Below are 21230 nucleotides of genomic sequence, written 5' to 3' on the forward strand. Positions count from 1 at the left end.
ATTTCTTTACAAAATAAGGATGACTTCCATGGGCCTATGGCATATGCTACCGCTCAGCTGTTGTGTTGTGTTTTGTGTTTTTTTTCCAGAGGATTTCAACAAGCTGTGCTCTGTCCCTATTGTAATTCCCGAGAGGCCAGGATATCCTTCCCCACCCCTTGGCCCCATTCCTCCAGTTCACGCTGTTCCTCCTGGCTTTCCTCCTGGACCTCAAATTACAGTCCCTCGACCGCCAGTGGAGTATCCATATCCATCTCGGGAACCACCAAGTAAGAGCTCAAAAGTCATCTAATTATGTTTCTTGCATTAATCAGGTTAACTTTTTTTTTTTTAAATCTAAGATCTTTGCTTCCACTCATTTTTTTTTTTTAATTTATTTTTATTTTTGGCTGTGTTGGGTCTTCGTCTCTGTGCGAGGGCTTTGTCTAATTGCGGCAAGTGGGGGCCACTCTTCATCGCAGTGCGCGGGCCTCTCACTATCGCGGCCTCTCTTGTTGCGGAGCACAGGCTCCAGACGCGCAGGCTCAGTAGTTGTGGCTCACGGGCCCAATTGCTCCGCGGCATGTGGGATCCTCCCAGACCAGGGCCCGAACCCGCGTTCCCTGCATTGGCAGGCAGACTCTCAACCACTGCACCACCAGGGAAGACCCAGGTTAACTTTTTTGTTGTTGTTTATGCTGTTTAAGTCATTAAGTAAGTTTAACCAATCCTCAAATATTTCATTTACAGAGTGTAGTATATAAGTTTCTCAACGGGCCTGTTGCATAAAGGAAAATGGGCAGTTTCGTATTCTCCAGAGATTAATGTCCTTTTGCTATTGATGTTGTGGGAGAAATTTAAATCTGATTCACAGGATCAATCCATAGAGGAGGCATAAGATGACTCTTTGGGTTATATATCATGCAAAGCAGTTTTGCAAATAGTTAAATACCAGTAACTCACTGCCTTTGTTGTTTCCCTACGCTCGAGGCCTGAGAGTGAGGCAGAGGGAGGGGTGGGGAGAAGCGGGCAGAGGAGAAGGCTACAGCGAGGCCGCGGTACCTGGCAGCATGCGCCACGGTGCACACGTGCCCTCTGTAGGCGAGAATGGAAACATGCTCTGTTGACGCCAGGCGACCTTTGCCCAGAGTGTCCTCCTTCCTTTACGATTCAGCATCTTGCCCATTATTACTGGATTCAGTGCTGGTGGAAGATGCCCTAGTTAGACATAATTTTAATGGGGTTTCATGTTATTCCTTCAGGGGTGCTGCCAGTCAACGTCACTGATTACTGCCAGCTGTTTCGCTATCTCTGTCAAAATGGACGCTGCATCCCGACTCCTGGGAGCTACCGGTGTGAGTGCAACAAAGGATTCCAGCTGGACCTCCGTGGGGAGTGCATTGGTACGTGATAGACCACTAGCTTGGCACCAAGAGGCTACTGCATTGCTGTTCCATGACTGTATAGGTTTTCCATGGCTGCTATAACAAATTGTCTCAAACTTAGTGGTTTAAAACAGCACAGATTTATTATCTTATATTTCTATGGGTTAGAAGTCCGACACAGGTCTTTCTGGGCTAAAATCAAGGTGTCGGCAGGGCTGTGTTCCTTTCCGAGGCTCTTGGAGAGAATCCATTTCTTTGCCTTTTCCGGCATCTAGAAGCCGTCTGTATTCCTTGGCTGAGGGCCTGTTTCTTCATCTTCAAAGTCAGCAGTGTAGCATCTTCAAATCTCTAACTCTCTGGTTCTCTCTTTGCATTCCTTCTAACACGTTTAAGGATCTTTGTGATTACATTGGGCCCATCTGTATATAATCCAGGAGGGATGGATTCCGCTGATTAGCAACTTAATTCCCCTTGCCATGTAGCATATTCGCAGGTTCTGAGGGTTAAGACATGAACATATTGGGGGGGGGCATTATTATGCCTACTACAGTGACTTTTAACTTTCATTGTAAAACACATTCAAGGCATTGCTGGTAACTCTAACTTAAGCCATCCTATCGAAGCCTGACCGTTAAAATAAAGCATTAGAAGTATCCCCAAATTATGAAACTTTGCATGGTTTACTAATTTGAATGGATAACTTACCAACTATCTCTAGTTAGCAAGGAACTGAAGCAAGGAACTTTAAGTTGTTGATAAGGCAGTTAAGCTAGTGAAGGAAGGAAATGTAACACAAGGATAATTTGTTGGATTGGATAAGAACACCCAGTTGCCATCTAATTTTTAAAAAATAAACTGCTCTCTTAGGTCTATTATAAATCCCAATTCCAATTATGAATCAGGTAGAAATAAGTAGTTCTTGGTTTCTCATGCTATATAGTTTCCTGGTGATATGAAAGCCCCTTCGAGTAGCATGTTAGGAGAGAGTCCTTCAATCCTGAGAGGTCCTCCAGAGCTGGGTAAGAAAGGCAAAGGGAACGTCTAGCTCAAGGTTGTGAGATCAGACTTGCATCTGCCACAAGAAGCATGTGACTTCGGACAAGTGGGTTATCTTCCATAAGCTTTAGCTTCCTCATCTTCACAAACAGAGGAATAAAAACCAGTTTACCGGTAAGTATACTGATAGCTCTAAATGAGTGTAAAACTAGTGGGAGCCTGTCTAGGGGCGGGGTGGAGGTGGTAGCAGCCTTGATGGTGGGTGAGAATTGCCCTTTAAACAACAACAGCTTCATGGTTTGTTGTAATATTCTTAGTGGAACTCAGAAAGGAATGCTTAGATATGGTTAGGCCTTCTTTTCATTGAAAAATTGAGCTTCAAGAGACACTCAGAATTCTGTCCAGAAGCCACTTCTGAAATATTTGTCTGTTTGATTCCCTTATGTCAGACCCAAGGAAGAGAAAATGTTTATTGGCTTGGAGTGTTGAGTTGCTACGTATTTGGCATTTTTCTCTGAAAAATGACACAGGAAAATAATACATTCTAACTGCTCAACCAGTTAAAGTGGCTGGTGACACCGTTATTGTAGTGGAAAGAAAAAAGATCTTTTCATTATGCTATTTATTTCTTAAAAGGAAAGTGTTTTAGCATGGAAAGGAAACCAGTAAAATGGTCTTAGAGTTAGGAGTTACTGCGATCTAATGTCTTACTAAGATATACTGTGTTTTGCAGATGTTGATGAATGTGAGAAAAACCCTTGTGCTGGTGGCGAGTGTATTAATACCCAGGGCTCCTACACCTGTCAGTGCCGACCTGGCTATCAGAGCACACTCACCCGGACAGAGTGCCGAGGTACGTATGGTCCTAGCTTGGCACGTCGGACGTGTATGCTAAGTAAGGAGTTGGCTTTGAAGGAATTCCATGGAGTCTGAATAACCCTTGCCGGGAGAGGCTAATACGCTCCCATTGCTTTTTTGCACTTAATTCCAGAAATGGTTACTCTGAAGGATAGCATCATAAAATCTGGCAGACATTCAAGTTATTTTAAAAGATGTTTCTGGTGCCTGTGGGAATATCTTTTTTTCACTGCCTTTTTTTTTTTTTTTTTTTTTTGCCTCATCACTATATTGTCTTAACTTTTAATCCGAGAGCTAGGGAATGGGGTTGTCCTTTGTTGACACAGAAACTGAGAAAAGTTTCAGGTGAAATTTTACGCAATTAATTGCTTCATGGAAAGGCCTGAAGGATAAGAAGTGCCTGTAAGTTCTTGCTGCTTATTTCGTGTAGTCAGTGGCAGCCAGTTGGAAATGCAGCATCTCAGGCCCCACTTGAGACCTGCTGAATCAAAATCAGCATTTTAACAAGATCTTCCAGGGACCCTTACGCATGTTAAAGTTTGAGAAGCACTGCTGTAAAGTTGCCTCACAAAAATTTCCCTTCAGATTTGTTTATTAATTGACTTATTTAGCCACCCAATATACCTCTTATTGGATGACTTTGATGTACTGAGTTTCTGAGATAGAAATAATTAAGATATGTGCCCCACCTCAGGGGACTATATCTATATACATCTATATCTCTATAAGTTGGGTACAGAATGATCTGTTATCATTGATCAGTAAAGCCAGATAAAAGCAACAGAACTCTGTTAAAATTAAATACAAGGAAAGATAGGGAGGTTTGTATCACTTTAAAAATTTGTCAGCCATTAATGAGTTAATTTTATTTGCCTCTTTTAGCAAAAGTTCTTCATATTAGTTGAAGGCATACAGATGTTTTTATTTTTTATTAGTGACTGTTTTCAAAATCTTTGAATTTGGTTCTGACTTAGGGATTTCTTGCCATCAGTGTATTTTAGTACTCTGCTTATAAATGGCAATTTTGAGCAGAAAAACCTGGAGCACAGCATTTCAATCTGTTAATATTTCTATTAATGGCCTACTTACTGAATTACAAATATAGTTTGAATTTTTAACTGAGTTTAGAACCTTCTTTATAACTATTGTTTTAAGTAATCAGCACGTACAAACAGTATACGAGGCATTTTGCAATCGTGGAGGATAAACCGAAACCAGTGTTTCAGAAGACAGCACTACTAAATAAGCAAATAGGAGACATTCTTGAGAGCATTCAGCTGGGGCAGGGGCCAATCAGTGTAGATGCATGTTATTGTCATCACTCTGAGACTTAGTTTATTAGAGACTGAAGATTACCTAAAAGCCTCAAGCACTGTCTTCTTTAAGAGCTAGTGCTAAGTTTAGCCCAAGCACAAGAAGTTGGTAATGCGATCACATTTGGGGGTAGACGAAAGTTGCCACAGAATGGTCAGAAAGGCTGTATACTTAGCTGAGAAGGACATGAGGAACTGAACAGAGGGGACAGAAGAAACATACAGAAACACGATGGAGACTTTGAATGGCAAGCTTTTCATTTATTTTTGTAAGGCAGCAGGAGCCCGATGGCATTTTCACATTAGTGAGGAGAGAAAAAGCTGAACTCTTTATCCTGTTTATTTTATCCTTGGGCCTCCATAGATTATAGAATCCTAAAAAAAAAAAAAAAAAAGTAGATTATAAAATCTTAAAAAAAAAAAAGTCTGCTGAAGAATATGTGGCTTTTACTATTTTTTGGAGTGTGGAGCAGGTCAGATTTTAGTAAGGATTAAGAAATAAATGAGAGAGAAAAAGATTGTAGGTTGTTGGCACAAAGATCAGACAGAAGAAAAGCCCAGACTGCCTCAGCTAGTCCAATGACTCGTGTGGAAACCACTGCTGGATCTGCCCAGAAAGAAAGTGCGTCTGAGGGTCAACCGCAAGACACCGTGCAGACACAGGGTAGACAGAATAACCAGTATGCCATGAATGCACATTCTTGTCGTCCAAAGGATGTTTAGGGCCCTTATACCCAGGCACATGGCCTCAACTCTGCATGGGTGGGTCTGCTCCCATCCAACTCCGCTCAGTGCCCTGGCCTCTATCTCCTGGGGAATAAGCCCTGGCAAAGGTTGTATGCTCTGTAGACAAGGTGGTTTGTGTTCATCCTTTCTGATGTTCATCCAGGCATGTAGCCTAGAAACTGAGGGGAATAGATAATCCAGGGTAACTCGTTGCCCACTTTAGGTGAATTACTAATCTTTAAATGAGAGATCAGATGCAGGTTATTTGAGCTATTGTCATTTTTAACACTTCCATATCATGCTCTGTTGTTTACTTTGGCATATAATACTACACATGAAAGAAAAAAGGGGAAATGTCCCCATAGTACCAATATTTTGTTTGGTAGATAGAATACTCATAAAGTTATAAAAGAGACTAAGAATATATAAACAAATAAAACTGTATTTGGACCAGAGCTGCCATAAGGAAGGTAGACATTTCAGAGTCAAATGATTGACGGTTTTCAGATGGAATTAGGTTTCTAAATTGTTTTTTTTTTTTTAATGTCATTTCTGTTTAACTGTTCTGATACAGCTAACATCAGATCTGCCTTTTTGATCATGTCTTAAAAGACACCAGCCAAAGTTCATTGTAAATAATGATATATACTGGCTCATTGAATTACCTAGGAAAATGGTGAAAAAGAACCTATTTTGTTTACAGAACTGAGATTTAGGGAGTCTTATTAGAAAGTAAAGTTAAATTGAATGCTATTATGTTGGCATTTTTTTCTTTCATGTGTCTTTCAAACTTTTATTAGTAACCCTAAATTTCATATTATTTAATACTGAGTTTATGTTGAAGAATATTATTTAGTAACCAAAACCCAAGACTAAGATCATGAGTTTAGAGACGGTGAGAGGAAGAAATAAAATAACTTAAAATCCCCTAAATAAAGCTATTTCTTCCTTTTTGACTTCGATTTTAGACATTGATGAATGTTTACAGAATGGCCGTATCTGCAATAACGGACGTTGCATCAACACAGATGGCAGTTTCCATTGTGTGTGTAACGCAGGATTTCATGTTACACGTGATGGGAAGAACTGTGAAGGTAATATAGTGTAATAATAATTACAGTATAATCATGTCATTCCCCTATTCCATTGCAGTTTCAGTATCAAAAGCCTTTAACAAGACCAAGTCAAACATTGAGTGAAAGGTCAAAGTATCAAATATATATTCACCTATTGTTATCTGGGAGGATGCCTAACTTTCAACAGTATTAGTTCCTTTAATTCACATTTGTGTGAGTCAAATAACATTGTAAGTATAGGAGCAGAGCTTACTATTTAAATATTCCTGGTGATGAAACTTTTGTAGCATAAATCATTACTTCCAAATTTTATACAATCAGAATTTGTACATTAAGAAAAATAGGACACACCTAATCTCGTATATTCTTCAGTCACTTATAATCCTTTTGTTTAAAGTGTCTATGTAGTAATGAAATATTACTAATGAGTATCTGAACATGTAAAATTTGAGAGAAATGTTGACGAGAGTCAGCCCTTTATATTGCCTCTTGAATTAATCACCTCTCTTTGAATTGGGCTGTTTCGTTTTGTCTTTCCCCCGGCCTTTTTTCCCCTAAATTGAAAATGTGACAATTATTGATGAGTTTCCACTTCTTAGACCTTTAGCAAAAAATGAAGAATGCTCCTTATCATCTTTCCCAATGTCTTCGGGAAAGATCCCAAGAATCTATTCATACATTAAAGGAATTTCAAAATTGTTCTTAGAAACATTTTTGGCAGAATATTATCTCAGTGATTCAATTCAAAGACTTAATGCCAAAATTCTCAGTTGGGATAGAGTCTTGTTTAAAAAAGAAAAAATCATAAATTACTTCGGTCTGACTAAAGCCTGTAAGTGAAAACACACTGTGTCTAGAAGAGCAAGTGCCTCCTAAGACAGCTGTAATATTAAATAAAATAGCATACTGATGAATTGAAAGAAATATCTGTATGCTCAAGGGATCCTAAAGGTTAGCTGTCATGGCTATACTTTATAGTCAAGTCTTGCATTTTAAAAATACATTTTTCCTACCCCTATTTAAAATTGCTTCAAACTACAAGCAGTTCTCTGGTTTCTACTTTTTAAAGAATCAAGAAGTAGCCTCAATACATTTCACATTTCATCATTCTTAGTTTCAATTTTGTTTTTATTTTCAGTATATTAGAAATAATGTGGATCTGTAAATATAACCATCAGGCTGTTAACACACCTTTCAGTTTGTAAACTGCTGTTCCTAAAAAGAGCCTTGGTAGCTTTTATTGAGTTAAATTTCATATATATATTTATATGAAAATATATATTTATATGAAATTTCATAGATATATATTATATGAGTCTAATACATATACATGTGTATATATATATACACATATACATGCATATATATATATTACATATATACGTATATGCTTGTGTAAGTATATATATGTCTATATATACACACATGTCCTAAAATAAATTTAGCCCTATAGTTTGCATGCACATGTCAAAAATTGAGAACTTGAGATACATATTTCATATGGCCACTCTTCTCTTTGTAAGCTATAATTTGGATGAAAATTAACCTTAGACAATAATAACAAAAAGTAAAGAAATGTGACGAAACAGAATTATACTGATCCAGATTGGCTTCCTTTGTAAGCTTACTCATCTGGCCATAAGAAAATATATCTTTTGTATTTTTCAGATATGGATGAATGCAGCATAAGGAATATGTGCCTTAATGGAATGTGTATCAATGAAGATGGCAGTTTTAAATGTATTTGCAAACCTGGATTTCAGCTGGCATCAGATGGGCGTTATTGTAAAGGTTTGTGCTATAAAACTCTAAATCATATTCTTCACCCGCTTTTTCTCCTCTCTACATTGCTTAGAGCTACCACCTTTCCTTACTGATTCTCCCTATTTAAAGTACCCCTAAATCTGGATTAAGAAACCTGACTGGAACTCCTTCTTAAGTCCAGCCATCCAGAGAGCTATGATTTATGCCCAGAAGGCTGTTCTTACTTCAGAAAGGGTGTTTGGTGTCTTCTCAAAGGAGCCTGGTAAGCTCCATAGCAAATGAATGAGAAGCTGAACTACCATTTGGACTACCAACAGCTGTGAGCATCTTTTTAGATAAGCTGAGTTCTGCCTCTTCCTTACAGTTGAGGAATAATGACAGTTGGCTTCTTGATGGCTGTCATTTGCCACCTCTTACATCTTCACCTGGACAAAATATTGTAGGCTCTTATTGCGGTGATCTCTTCTTCATAATTTCCTCCAGATACCTTAAGAAACAGAATTTATTTAAGCTTTATCAAGTCACAGAAGCAAAAAAGGGAAACAGGATTAAGCAGAGGAAATAAAGGAACCAGGAGCCATTATTTAGCTTTGTAACTTTTGAAGTAATCTTATTGCTCCAAGTAGTGAAGCAAAATGAAGATTTTTATTTGTGCTGTTGAAAATTGGGGTCCTGAGAAGAGTTATCAGGAGACAACTGGAGTTATCAGGAGAAGAAGTTAAATTTGTGCTTAGTGTCTCTGCCTAATGCAGTCAAGGATGAGTAATTATTGCCCTTGTGTCCAAGATCTGAGCTGCAACCAGACTTCTCAAGGAACCTCATACTCAAAATAGATCCAGGGAATCTGCTAAAATACAACACTCAAAACCATAGTTTCAGATGTAGAAGGTAGAGAGAGCATCAGGCTATTCAAGATGGAGAAGGCAAGAAAAAGTCCTATGGTGCCTCTTCTCTGGGTGCCCTTGTATTAAGTCCTTGTATTAAGTCTTCAGCATGATGTGTATTTTCTCTAGGCTTAAAAGAGCTTCTAGCCCTTGGTTGTTTACCTACATTCTCTATGACCTTCACATCAGTAGCTCTTAATATCGTGGAAATCTGCCTTCACAGCAAGAGAAAGTTGTTGTTGTTGTTGTTTTTTCAAATTTGAAGTAGGAAATTGGTTTCCGTGCTTTTGAGCTATGCGTTGGGAGGAACTTATAGTTGGGGAGACAAGATTAATGCATGGAAATATTAAGACAGCATACAACAAAGCACCAAACTGTGCAGATTAAGTGCTGTACAAGTGAAAAAGAAAGGGGAAGGGAATGATTGCCGGAATATTTGGGACTAGGCTTCCAAACAAAATAACAGAAGGAAATGTGAAAGTCCCTTTGTGAACAGAACTTTTCTGAGAACATACACTCCTCTCTCTTACCTATGCACAGAGCATGCTAATATTCACTTTCAGTACCTATAGGCTGCCAGTGACCCAGGCCACAGACTCTTAAGGGTGGCCAATAGATAATGCTGTTGTAACTATTTCAGAAGATATTATGACCTCGTAGGTGAAGCTCGGTTTTGCAACTGTTTGCAATCAGTGAACTAGTATCTTATTGATAAATGGATTGTTCCAGTCATTTGAAAGTGCCTGATGATTAAAAGTCTGCTCTGACTTTTAACATTCTGGCTTAAGAATCAGAGCTAGAGAGAAAGAGACGGGGAAAATGCTCCATATTCTTACCTGTGTCATCTTTATTCTGATGTGTAGAGAAGGTGGAATACACACACTTGTAGTAAGAATAAAGGAAGAAAAAAGAAAAAAATTTCTTGTATGCTGAATTTCTTTTCCATCATTTTTCTCTTGATATCATGGGATAAGATTTTCTCTTAGTGCTGAGCATTTGGCTCTTTTTTTAAATTTGTTTTTATTTATTTATTTATTTATTTTTGGCTGTGTTGGGTCTTCGTTTCTGTGCGAGGGTTTTCTCTAGTTGCGGAGATTGGGGGCCACTCTTCATCGCGGTGCGCGGGCCTCTCACTATCGCGGCCACTCCCGCTGCGGAGCACAGGCTCCAGACGCGCAGGCTCAGTAGCTGTGGCTCACGGGCCCAGTTGCTCCGCGGCATGTGGTGTCTTCCCAGACCAGGGCTCGAACCCGCGTCCCCTGCATTGGCAGGCAGATTCTTAACCACTGCGCCACCAGGGAAGCCCTTGAGCATTTGGTTCTGATCCCACAAAGATGTGACTGTTCAAAGCTGAATGAACAATGCTAAATCGCTACAGTTAACTAATCTGATGAACAGCCTGGTCTCCCTGATCACTCTCTGAAGGTGGAGTCCACTCACTTTGAACAAGGCCCTCTGGATCTATGTTCCATCTCTGTCCCCAGTAAAAAACCTTTGGATTACGTTTCAGGCTGTAGTCACCACTGTTTCACTGTAGATCTCAATTTGAACAAAAAGGTGACCTGAATAACTGAACCAGTTTGAGTTCACGTATTTAAATATAACTGCTGTTTTAAAATACAATCTGTACACGGAATCCTGGACCATCTGAATATATTTTGTGCCAAATAACACAAGCTATGTAAAACGCAGAGGTGTTTCAGTCTCAATTTGCCTTTTTAAGGTCAGAAGAAAGGAAATATTCACCTACACCAGTTGTATATTATAAAAGGAGTTGTAATAAAACGACTTGTTTCTAAGTGTTATATGTTTTCCAAAACACAGTTTTGGTACCATTTCTATTTCCATGTTGGAAATAGAACATGTTTGGTACCATGTTCAGGGGGAAAAATATCTGCTATTATTAGTATGTGCCCAATAAAATCTTTTACCAGACCTCCCTAAGGATACACATACGATACTATAAAATATTTGTAATGCTTAAGAGAGATTTTTCTTTGCTGGGTTCCAATTGATTACAGTGCTGTTGTTGGCTAGGAATCGTCATCAAAATCATCTATATTCATTTTCTGTTCCTTTTTTATGGTGTTCCATCCAGACTTTAGTTCTGTGTCTCCTCATGCCATTCTAATTTTCCCAGAGAGTTAAGGCGTGAGTGATACTGGAATGGACACCAGTCTGGGTGTTGGATGCCAAAAGGAGAAGCTTCCTGCCCAGGCCAAAGATGTAGTTTATTATCAAGCTAGATTTCTGACAGTCCTGGAAAAACTGCCATGTGAAACATTACACAAGACCCTTTGTCTTTTAGCTGTCACTTTCCTTCTTCTTCCAATTCTGTTTTTGCCTTTGTGATTCTTACTTTGGATAAAAAAAAAAAAAAAAAAAAAAAAAATCTCAGGAGAATGTTATTGAAATAGCTTTCTATGGAAAAGAAATAAACTCAGACAGTTTATCTCTCTCAATTTTTGTTCCTGTTCTCTCAAAGGAAAATGAAATGCATCTCACTGAGCTTTTATTGTTGACGCTGCATATTATTGTAAATCTTCCCCATTTTCAAGTCTTAGAACTGTAAATATGTTATGGCTTTAGATAAAGTCACTTTATTTATTTTTTTTCTCTCTTTTTTTTAACATCTTTATTGGAGTATAATTTCTTTACAATGTTGTGTGAAGTCGCTTTATTTTTAATAAGTGCTTTTCCCCACCACAGATATTAACGAGTGTGAAACACCTGGGATCTGCATGAATGGGCGCTGTGTCAACACCGATGGCTCCTACCGATGTGAATGCTTTCCTGGACTGGCCGTGGGTCTGGATGGACGTGTGTGTGTTGGTAAGGTTGAAGCCATAACTAGATGTACGATAGAGATCCACCCTCTGTCAGTCAATAAAATCCGCCAATAATAAATGCACTTGACTGTAGCAGATATGATACAATTAATATTTGTGGGGCAACAAACCAACAGGGTCAGTTCTTTTCTTGTATGACATGGATATTAGTTTAAGGGATAGAAAGATGAGCTGAGATAAATGAAAACCAAGGGAATCCCCACCTCTCCTTCTCCCTTGTCTTTCCTAATTACCTAGCTGTCCTCAATTTTCTCCAACCCTCCTTTGTTGATAATGGTCTTTGAAATTGACCTGTATATGCCCATTATCTCAAGGTGAACATTTTATTTTCATCTAGGGAATTAAATGTCCCAAGGGAGGTATAGAATGCAAAGGAGGATATGGATAAGTAAGCAACTTATATGATAATAGTTTTATGTGGCTTTATAAGAAGTTTGAGATTTGTTGATAAATAGATACAAAGTTTTTCCAAATTATTTTTAAGAAAGGTAGTCGGTAGGCCCTTTGAATTGGGAGAGGATTGGACATAGCTGGAAATCCCCTCCTGGTGGTAAAGATGATACTGCTTAGTTAGACCAATATCTGCAGATTTATATAAATGAACCTTTTACAGATTAAACATCCTCCTTTTTGAAAGTACATCTAATTCAGATATTCAATAATTGCATGTTTATTTTGAGGTGGTCTGTATTTCTAATGAAGATCTTATTTATCATAAGGTGAGATTGAATGGTCATCCATCATTCATTCAACATTTATTAAGTGCCTTCTCTGTACACTCCTGGGGAAGAAAAACATGAGTGAGGTATAACCCTAGCCCTTAAGGACCTCACAGTTGGGTAAACCATAGTAGTCCCTAGAGAACTGAAAGAGTCTAGTAATTAGTTTCCAGTGCTTGGAAGCTGAATGCAGAATGATTTGTTTCGTTTTGTTTTCCATTGGGACCTAATACCAGAGGCATTCTCTATGAGTTAGAACAGGGACAATGGCTAAATAAAACCAGCTTCAACTTTGACCTGGGGGGTTCCCATCTGTTTGAAGCGATAGTATGATGACAGATGCTTCTTCCTGTGTAGACACACACATGCGGAGCACATGCTACGGTGGATACAAGAGAGGCCAGTGTGTCAAACCCTTGTTTGGTGCTGTTACCAAATCTGAGTGCTGTTGTGCCAGCACCGAGTATGCTTTTGGGGAACCTTGCCAACCGTGTCCTTCACAGAATTCAGGTATGTATGTGGTGTCATGGGGATGCCCTAGTACTCCCAGCCTTCTGCCACCATCTGCAGTCTTTGCATTTTTGGAAGTCACGGGGAAAGATTGCGTCTGCTCTCCAGGTGCATCATGTCCCTTGCTGGGGTCTTGGCAGGGGCTGCTCAGCCTCTGCTCAGACGTTCCTCACAGGCCCAGCCATCACTTGGATTAGGCAGCACATTCATGCCTCCCATCTGAATTCCTCCACCTCAGTAACAGTCGTGCTTCTTAGGGTATGTGCAACTTGCCTTGTTTTCTAAAGTAGCTTCACAGTGTTTACATTTTGTAGCAACTATTATAAAAGCAGAATTCTACAGAGTGTAAAAGTAAATGATTTTCAGATTACCTGAATGTTTCCAGCTTTTTTTCCAAAAGGCCATTTGTGAATTTTGTTCAAATCCTTCATGCTGGTTTAGGTGTGCTTTTCCTAAATGATTTTATTCAACTCTAGGGAAAAAGTGTTTTTCTCAATTTGAGTGACATGGCATAGCGAAAAGAAAACTGGTCAGTGAGTCAGAATCCTGCTCCCCAGCCACAGGCAGACAAATTACTTAATTGGAGGTTCAGTTTTTTGTGGATTTTTGTTTATTTAGGAATTTTTCTCACCTAATTTCAAAAGGATTTGAGATGGCTTACATTAGTAAACAATTATAAAGTAGAATAATATGGAAAAGGGATCTTCGTTTTTTTCATCTACAAAATGAATTAGGTAATCCAGAAGATCCTCTCCAGTTGTAAATTATTTCTGTTTGTAAGGCAAAAATAGTTTATTGAAATGAAAGCAACAGACTGTCAACATCTGAACGTAATTTTAAGGTAGCTTGGCAGCTGACTTCTAATGTCCTAAAATAGAATAAGTCCTAATATTGAAAACATGTAGCTCTGATTGGTTGGTTTACATCTAAGATTCAGTTAGTTCATTTCTGGCCTAGATACTATCAATTAAAGACAAACTCACAATTTTTAAACATTTGCCATTTTGAAAATGATAATATTTGAAATCAGACAGAAATTAAAACGTATTATGAGAAGTTAGAGAAAGTTAAGTGGAAGACTTTAAAAGTCTTTAAAATGGGGGAATGCCAGTTAAAGAAAGAAAGCTTTATTCCGGATGACTGTTTCACCCCGTCATTTTATATATGATTACTAACAATTAAATACATGTTTGCAATAATACTTCGATTATATAGTATACAAATATAATTCTATCTAAAAAGATACTTCCATGCAACTTTACAGTTGTATATTATTAATATCATCCTTTTAAAGTAAAGTTTGTTACTTTAATTTTTCAAAGTACTTTCCTCGCATACTTTGAATTTACAAGATAGATGGGTATCCTAAAAACTGGTACAAGGATATAGGTGATTTGTCCATGTCTTGAATGAGTAGAATAGCCAAAGCTTAGAATCCAGGATCCTTGGTGCATATAGTTTTTTGTTTTTACATTTTCCTCTGGACCAATTACATCTCCAAAGAATTCTTATGCTCCATAGGAAAATGAAATATAAAAGATGACCCAAAGAAACCAAATTTCTTTAAGCGGTAAAGCTTAAAGAGAGTTACATTTGAAGCTCAGTTCCACTACCTCCTGTTTTATATTTGAATCAATTTACACAAAAGTGGTCCACATGTGGAAATGGTTCCATCCCGTTTGGTTTCTCCTCCTCTTTGATAGATGAAAATGCCAAATCATGAAGGATTGAAATGTAGGATGTCCCTTATTTCAGGAGAGAGGAGGGATTTTAAAGGGGACTGGAAATATCCAGGAGGAATATCTTTAGTCAATTTAATGAGAAATTCTAACCACTTAACATCTAAAGCTCATCTTTGTGCTCTGGAAGTCAAATAAACTATATGTGTAGATACATCTCACTGGCTGCTGAGCATTTACTCCTTGTAGAAATCGGTCGGTTAAAGCCACAGAAGAGTAATGATTAGGAATTTTCTCTTCTGTCCTCATTCCACTGTCTCCATGGCACAACACTGAGTTAGCTCAGCAGCACCTACCATTTATTAAGTGCTTGAGTTGTGCTGAGCACTTTACATGTTCTCTCAGTAAATCTGCAGCACTACTATGTGAGTTGGGTATCATTTTCTACACTTTATATAAGAGGGAACTAGAAGAGGGAAAGGGCTTGCTCTCAAGACCCTCAGCAATAAGCACTGTCATCAGCATTCAAACCCATGCGGATCTGAATTCACTACAGAGTCTAGTACCAGATCCTGCCCAAATGGAAAAGAATAATGACAATAATTTGCTTCCATGTAGGCTAAGCATCAGCTAAGTTAACGCTAATTATAAAACTGCTTTCAGCAAAACTGGCATGATTTTGTTTTTCCTGTTTTATTACTTATGCTATTTCACAAGTGCTTTAATTAATTGCTGATGTGAGAGAATAAAGAGGATGTATTTCTTTCTGCTTTCAAACACAATGGCAGCCACCTTCCCATTTGTTCCCTTTTTGGCTCCTTTTAAGATGATTTAAAAATGAAGGGATTTCACCACTTTTCTCAAATTTATGTTTGGTAGAAGACAGAGGCTCTGAAGGAGTCAACCTTCATTTTTTAATCTGTATAACTCCTTTGCATCCCCTGTCATCAGGAATGCAATTTTCTAGAATGTGGAGGTATAGGAACTATTTGCTTCAGCACCGAGGTACCGGTGGCCTATGTAAAAAAGCCCTATCCCTAATATTCACTTCTCCTGCCACCTAAGCACAAATGATCTGCATTTGACCATGAGATTCTGTAGTTGCCAGAAACCATGGGCAACTAAGGGAAACTTAGTTTCTTTTCCTTGGATTAAGTGTGGTTCCTGTTAATTCTCCATTTCCATCATTCACTCTTAGGTTTATCTAAATATTGTTGGAATTGTGTATAAAGCATTGCATCAATTTTAAGAAATAGAAATCTGATTCCATCACAAATTTGGGAACATATTCTATATACCTCCATTTCTTCAGTAAGATCCAGTTTTAACATTATGCAATACATTTCCTATGGATTTATATAATAGAATGAATCTGGCATCCTGATAAATATTAACTTTAAAAATACACATAAATGCAAGTGTAGATACCGTGTTATTCTTGTGAGGGGAGACTAGAGAATTTGCAGAGAGAAATGAGAAAATGTTAAGAACTTGATTGTACTGAAAAAAATAGCTCGAACTAAGAAAAAAATTTATTTCCAAGATGGTGGGAAAGAGTTTTATTAACAGTTAAGAAACCACATTTTAACAGGCACATTTCACTGTAAGTGTAAAGTGTTCCCTGGTGAAAAAAATCAAGCCATAGGAAAAACACCTTTTCCGAAAGTGCTTGTACAAGGAATTGCTGGAACTCATGTATATCCTTATAAGTCGTTTTCCACGGTGATTGTGGAGCCTTTAAAATAGGAGCCTGGTGTGACTCCCCTAGGAGATGCCTCCTTTTCCGTTACCACTTTATTTCAGTTCCACTCACTTTGGAGGAAATGATGTGTGCAAAGCCAAGGGCAGGATTGACCTGTTCTGCAAACAAGGGAATCATTTACTATCTGTTAATTTATTGCAGCGGAATATCAGGCGCTCTGCAGCAGTGGGCCAGGAATGACGTCAGCAGGCAGTGGTAAGGACTTAGGACTTGTTTTGAAATTTACTAAGCATGTGCAGAGGCCGCACTGGGCCTTCCTGTGGGTTTCCACTTGGTCCCTTTACACCAGTCTGGTCCGACTCCCCTCTCTGGCCATCACTGTGTGATCTACCTGGGACACTTAGAAGCCCCCAGTGGCAGAACAGCTATGGCCCAGTGGGTCCTGGGATTGCTGGGTGTGGGTGTGGCACTCATTACTGAAGCGTTGGGTGCTCTCCCAGGGTCACTGATGTGAACGAGATACAGTGACCATGGTGGCTCGTTCATGAGAAGGGGCAGGCTGGCCCTCCTTTGGATCTACCACTGTCAAGTACAGTTCAGGGTTACGAGCTCAATTGAACCTATGCACATTTTGAACACTTTCTTAATGGTCAAGTGCTCAGTCATTCTCAGATGGCAGTAGGGAGCCATCTTGTGTTTTGTAGCAGGTGGTGATAGCAATTAACTGAGTTGGAAGAAAATGAAATGTTTAAGCGTAGACGTTAGAAATAGAGAAATACTGGTGCCGTAAAAGAAATTAAAGGGGAGAATTGGAGCAAGTGTAAAACTAGGTGACAAGAAAGAGGAAGGGATTCCTTTATTAATAAAAAACTAAATGATTTGATTCAAGAAAGTTCTGGGAAAAAATTGACTGACTGAATTGATTGTCAGTTCATTCTCTTGATTGATTTCATTATTATGTGTGGATAAAGAAAGGGCGAGGTGGATATTTGGAGGAGAAAAGAGGAGAAATAAGGAAATGTATAATGAATAAGGAGTTAGTGCGGAATAAATAAGTTGTGATAGGGACCTGGATAAGGAAAAAAAAAAAAAAAGGTCAACCTTGATTTATAGAAGAGTCAGGCAACAAGATTTGAGACTAGCCACTCACTGACTGTCACTCGGCATCACCCTTGACTATTAGAGCTGTCCTCAGGCCGTGAGCAAACGGAAGAGGAGGACCCAGCCTCATCTGGACAGAGTAGTAGAGGCTTTTCCAGAGCAGGTGGTGGTTGAGCAAGCTTCGGACCAATGTGTAGGCTTGCTCCAGACATTCCCCACACAGAGTGAAGAGGGCATTATGTGTTTATGGCAGAGTAAGAGATTTAAAGTGAATAAAGAGTTCATACTTTAATCTTGAGAATCCTGTCGAACCTACAAAAGTCTGAACCATGAGAATGACACAGTCACCTTGTTTTTAGGCCGTTAAGTCTGGTGGCAGTGTAGAATGTAGATTGAAGAAGGACAGGCTGATGGCAGGGAGACCAGTTGTAGGAACCTGGGCTCTGTATTTGATCAACCTTTCCACCTTGATGTTTGGACAAAAAGAAGTCCAGGAGTTCTCCTCTTGATTAAGGATTGGTAATCTTGTAGTTCTAGCTCAGATGCCAAGTACCTCTCAGGGACTGATGGAAGGAAGACTTGAGTCAGAATATCTTGTAGTGAGAAAAAGGGATCAACATTCTCATCAAGGAGAAACTTTATTTTCATGAGGTCCTAAGGTCTTTACAGTTATTGTAATGTTATTTTTTGATAGTTCATTTGATGTTTACTTTAGAATGTTAATGATTTTGAACTTTTTGTGTGGTGTAGATATAAATGAATGTGCATTAGATCCTGATATTTGCCCAAATGGAATTTGTGAAAATCTCCGTGGGACCTACAAATGTATTTGCAATTCAGGATATGAAGTGGATTCATCTGGGAAAAATTGTGTTGGTAAGACGTTTCACCTGTTCTCTAAGACATTTCATGCATCATGCATTCTTTCTTTTGTTGCTTGAGGGAAACTGCTCTTGAGTAGTTGAAAGGACTGAACAAATGGATGCTCTACACTTTGGGTGTCAGCATAGCTGAATCCTGACAATTTATATCTTTTGTTTAACTATGTATAGGGTGGAACATGGCAACTGTCCCTCTCATACAGCGTGCAGTTCTCTAATTGCGCAGGTTGAAGCCGAGTGCTGCCCCTACGAGATGCCTTTGTTATTAGGCTGCTGCTAATTGTCATTATGCGCAAAGTAGATATAGCAGTTATTTTCAAAACAGCAGAAATCTTACTTTGAGCATTTTCACCTGCTTTCCTTCTAAACTATGTGGCATTTGTACTCACATAAAAAGAACTCACAGTAAATCAAAGTATCTTCTCTCCCCCCCATTTAAATCAGCTTTCACCTGAGTTTCAGGCTAAGCAAGTAGCTAAAAAAATGGAGGATAGAAGCAGGTCATGGGAGTTCACAGGCTTATCACAGAACCCTCTTCTTTCGACTGCAGGTTTCTTTTTCTCTCCCTAACTTTTATTGCTGGCCTAAACCTGGCCCTTCCTTCTTTATGGTCTACAGTTGAATTTTGAGAAGTGATTTCTTTCTCTCTCACACCCTTAATTTTAGGGCCCCTTTTTTGGGGGTACAGTTGTTATATGAGCATACATGGTACTTTCAAACTAGACTCAACTCAAAAAACAGTTTTACTATTTCATTTTTCTGTAGGAGCCTCTCTATATTGGCAGACATGAAAAATCATTATTTATTTGGGCAGGCCAGAAAGTCACAGAGATGTTTTAGCTTCATCCAAAAATCACGCAAAAGGGAGAGTTTGGGAGGCAGAAGGGATTCTTCCTTCAGTGCTTTAGTGTCTACTCCAAAGTTGGACCCATTATCATCAGGTCAGAAGTATGTTCATATTTCAGATTATGTTCAGAGGTGTGAAGCTAGGAATCAAAAATCCGCTTCAGCCACTTCCCACAGAGTTCCAGGGACTGGCTATTTTATATCTTAATCTTTAATTCCTCAAATTAAAGTTCCAGATTCTTCTGACATCATCAAAGTTTAAGAATTGCAATAGTGACCTTTTTGGGAAGTATTAGCATTCCTTATATGATTTTGACAGAATTCTCAGCATGCTATTTGCTCAGACAATACATAACTTTATACTTGATTTTCCCATATTTTAAGAACTTCATAAACACAGCCCTCCATATCTGTGAGTTTTGCATTCATGTATCTAACCAACCTCAGATTGAAAATATTTGAAAAAAATTCCAGAAAGTTCCCAAAAGCAAAACTTGAATTTGCCACACACCAGCAACTATTTACATAGCATTTACATTGTGTTAGGTATTATAAGTAATCTAGAGATGATTTAAAGTATATGGGAGGATGTGCATAGGTTATATGCCAGTACTATGCCATTTTATATAAGGGGCTTCAGCATCCACAGATTTTGGTAACCTGGTGTGGGGGGTGTCCTGGAACCAATCCCCTGCAGATACCAAGGAACAACTGTTAGTTGCTGATTTAAGTATATTTACTGCTGTGAACCCATGCAGCTCTCCAGTGCTGAATTTGTGTATCCTTTATGTAAGGGCTACTAGCTTGTCAAATGGTAATCTAAGCAGAATCTCTCAATGTATAAAACGTCTCTTGTGAATATGTAGCCTATTTTGTGGGCTGAGTGATGTACTTTAGCTCAAAGAGGTATAACAAACTGTTTTAAGTTCTACATTTCCTAAATTATCTAAGTAATACATATCAAAAGTTTGGTTTTGTATCAGACTTGCCTATTATTCAGCTGAAAGCAAGGAATTTTCCTCAACTCTCTGAATCTCGAGTCTAAATTCCTCATGACAATTATAAACTCTACAGATTGCTTCATACTTTATAAACATAACTGGAGACCACTTAAATTATTCTAAAGAAGAGACACCCATCCTGGAACTAATACTTATCAAAGATGGACCATACTCTCTAAATATTTATTTAGTTCCTTAAGACAATAGGATTAGTCCTTTTAATTCTGGCACAGTGAAATAATTATATAAATATTAATGATTTCCAGCAAATCTAGGTTTTCTTCCTGCTAAAGAAAGAAGAGAATTAAATAGTGTCTGGTGACTTTAGACTTTGTAGATACCTAGTATAGATAATCAGCTCAAGCCCCTATTTTCCTAAAATAGGAATTTCAGCAAAGATCAATGGTAGAGGAGTTTTGCCTCTTTCCTTGAATTAATCATATCATTATGACCTTAAAAACTTAGCCTAAAAATGCAAAGAAATTGCATGCAAAGGATGGGATCTTTTAAAAGTTTATGTTTTTTGGTTTTCCAGATATTAATGAATGTGTATTGAATAGTCTACTCTGTGACAATGGACAATGTAGAAATACTCCTGGAAGTTTTGTCTGTACCTGCCCCAAGGGATTTATATACAAACCTGACCTGAAAACCTGTGAAGGTAAGATGTATTTTTGTTCTTATACCATGTACTTTACTGCCTTCTGGAATGCCACTGGAAAACCACGAAGGTAAATTAGAGTCACTTCTATTTTAGACAGTTGTGTCACTTCGTTGAGATTCTGTGATCCTAAATGACACTCCTATGCACTTTGTAAGCTACTGATGGTACTTACCTGCAATTGGTATTTTATTTGCCATTTATTTTGCATTCAAATGCCATTTAAAAGTATTCACTTTGTGTTTGCCTGCAATTGGCATTTTATTTGCCATCATTTAATAGATGAAGAAAATATTAGAT

At 38.4% G+C, this 21230-nt stretch overlaps 1 protein-coding gene across 1 annotated transcript in view; it reads left to right on the forward strand.

The window, feature by feature from the left end:
- FBN1 (fibrillin 1) overlaps positions 1 to 21230 on the forward strand; it is a 254846-nt gene that overhangs the window by 135281 nt on the left and 98335 nt on the right. The window contains exons 10-19 of the mRNA XM_007170445.3: positions 90 to 269; positions 1242 to 1382; positions 3094 to 3213; positions 6226 to 6351; positions 8002 to 8124; positions 11691 to 11813; positions 12907 to 13059; positions 16642 to 16695; positions 18292 to 18417; positions 20805 to 20930. Of these exons, the coding sequence (XP_007170507.2) occupies positions 90 to 269; positions 1242 to 1382; positions 3094 to 3213; positions 6226 to 6351; positions 8002 to 8124; positions 11691 to 11813; positions 12907 to 13059; positions 16642 to 16695; positions 18292 to 18417; positions 20805 to 20930 (1272 nt within the window). The remainder of the gene's footprint in view (positions 1 to 89; positions 270 to 1241; positions 1383 to 3093; positions 3214 to 6225; positions 6352 to 8001; positions 8125 to 11690; positions 11814 to 12906; positions 13060 to 16641; positions 16696 to 18291; positions 18418 to 20804; positions 20931 to 21230) is intronic.

This window comes from Balaenoptera acutorostrata, chromosome 3, assembly GCF_949987535.1.
Source record: "Balaenoptera acutorostrata chromosome 3, mBalAcu1.1, whole genome shotgun sequence".
In the NCBI taxonomy this organism is placed as follows: Eukaryota; Metazoa; Chordata; class Mammalia; order Artiodactyla; family Balaenopteridae; genus Balaenoptera; species Balaenoptera acutorostrata.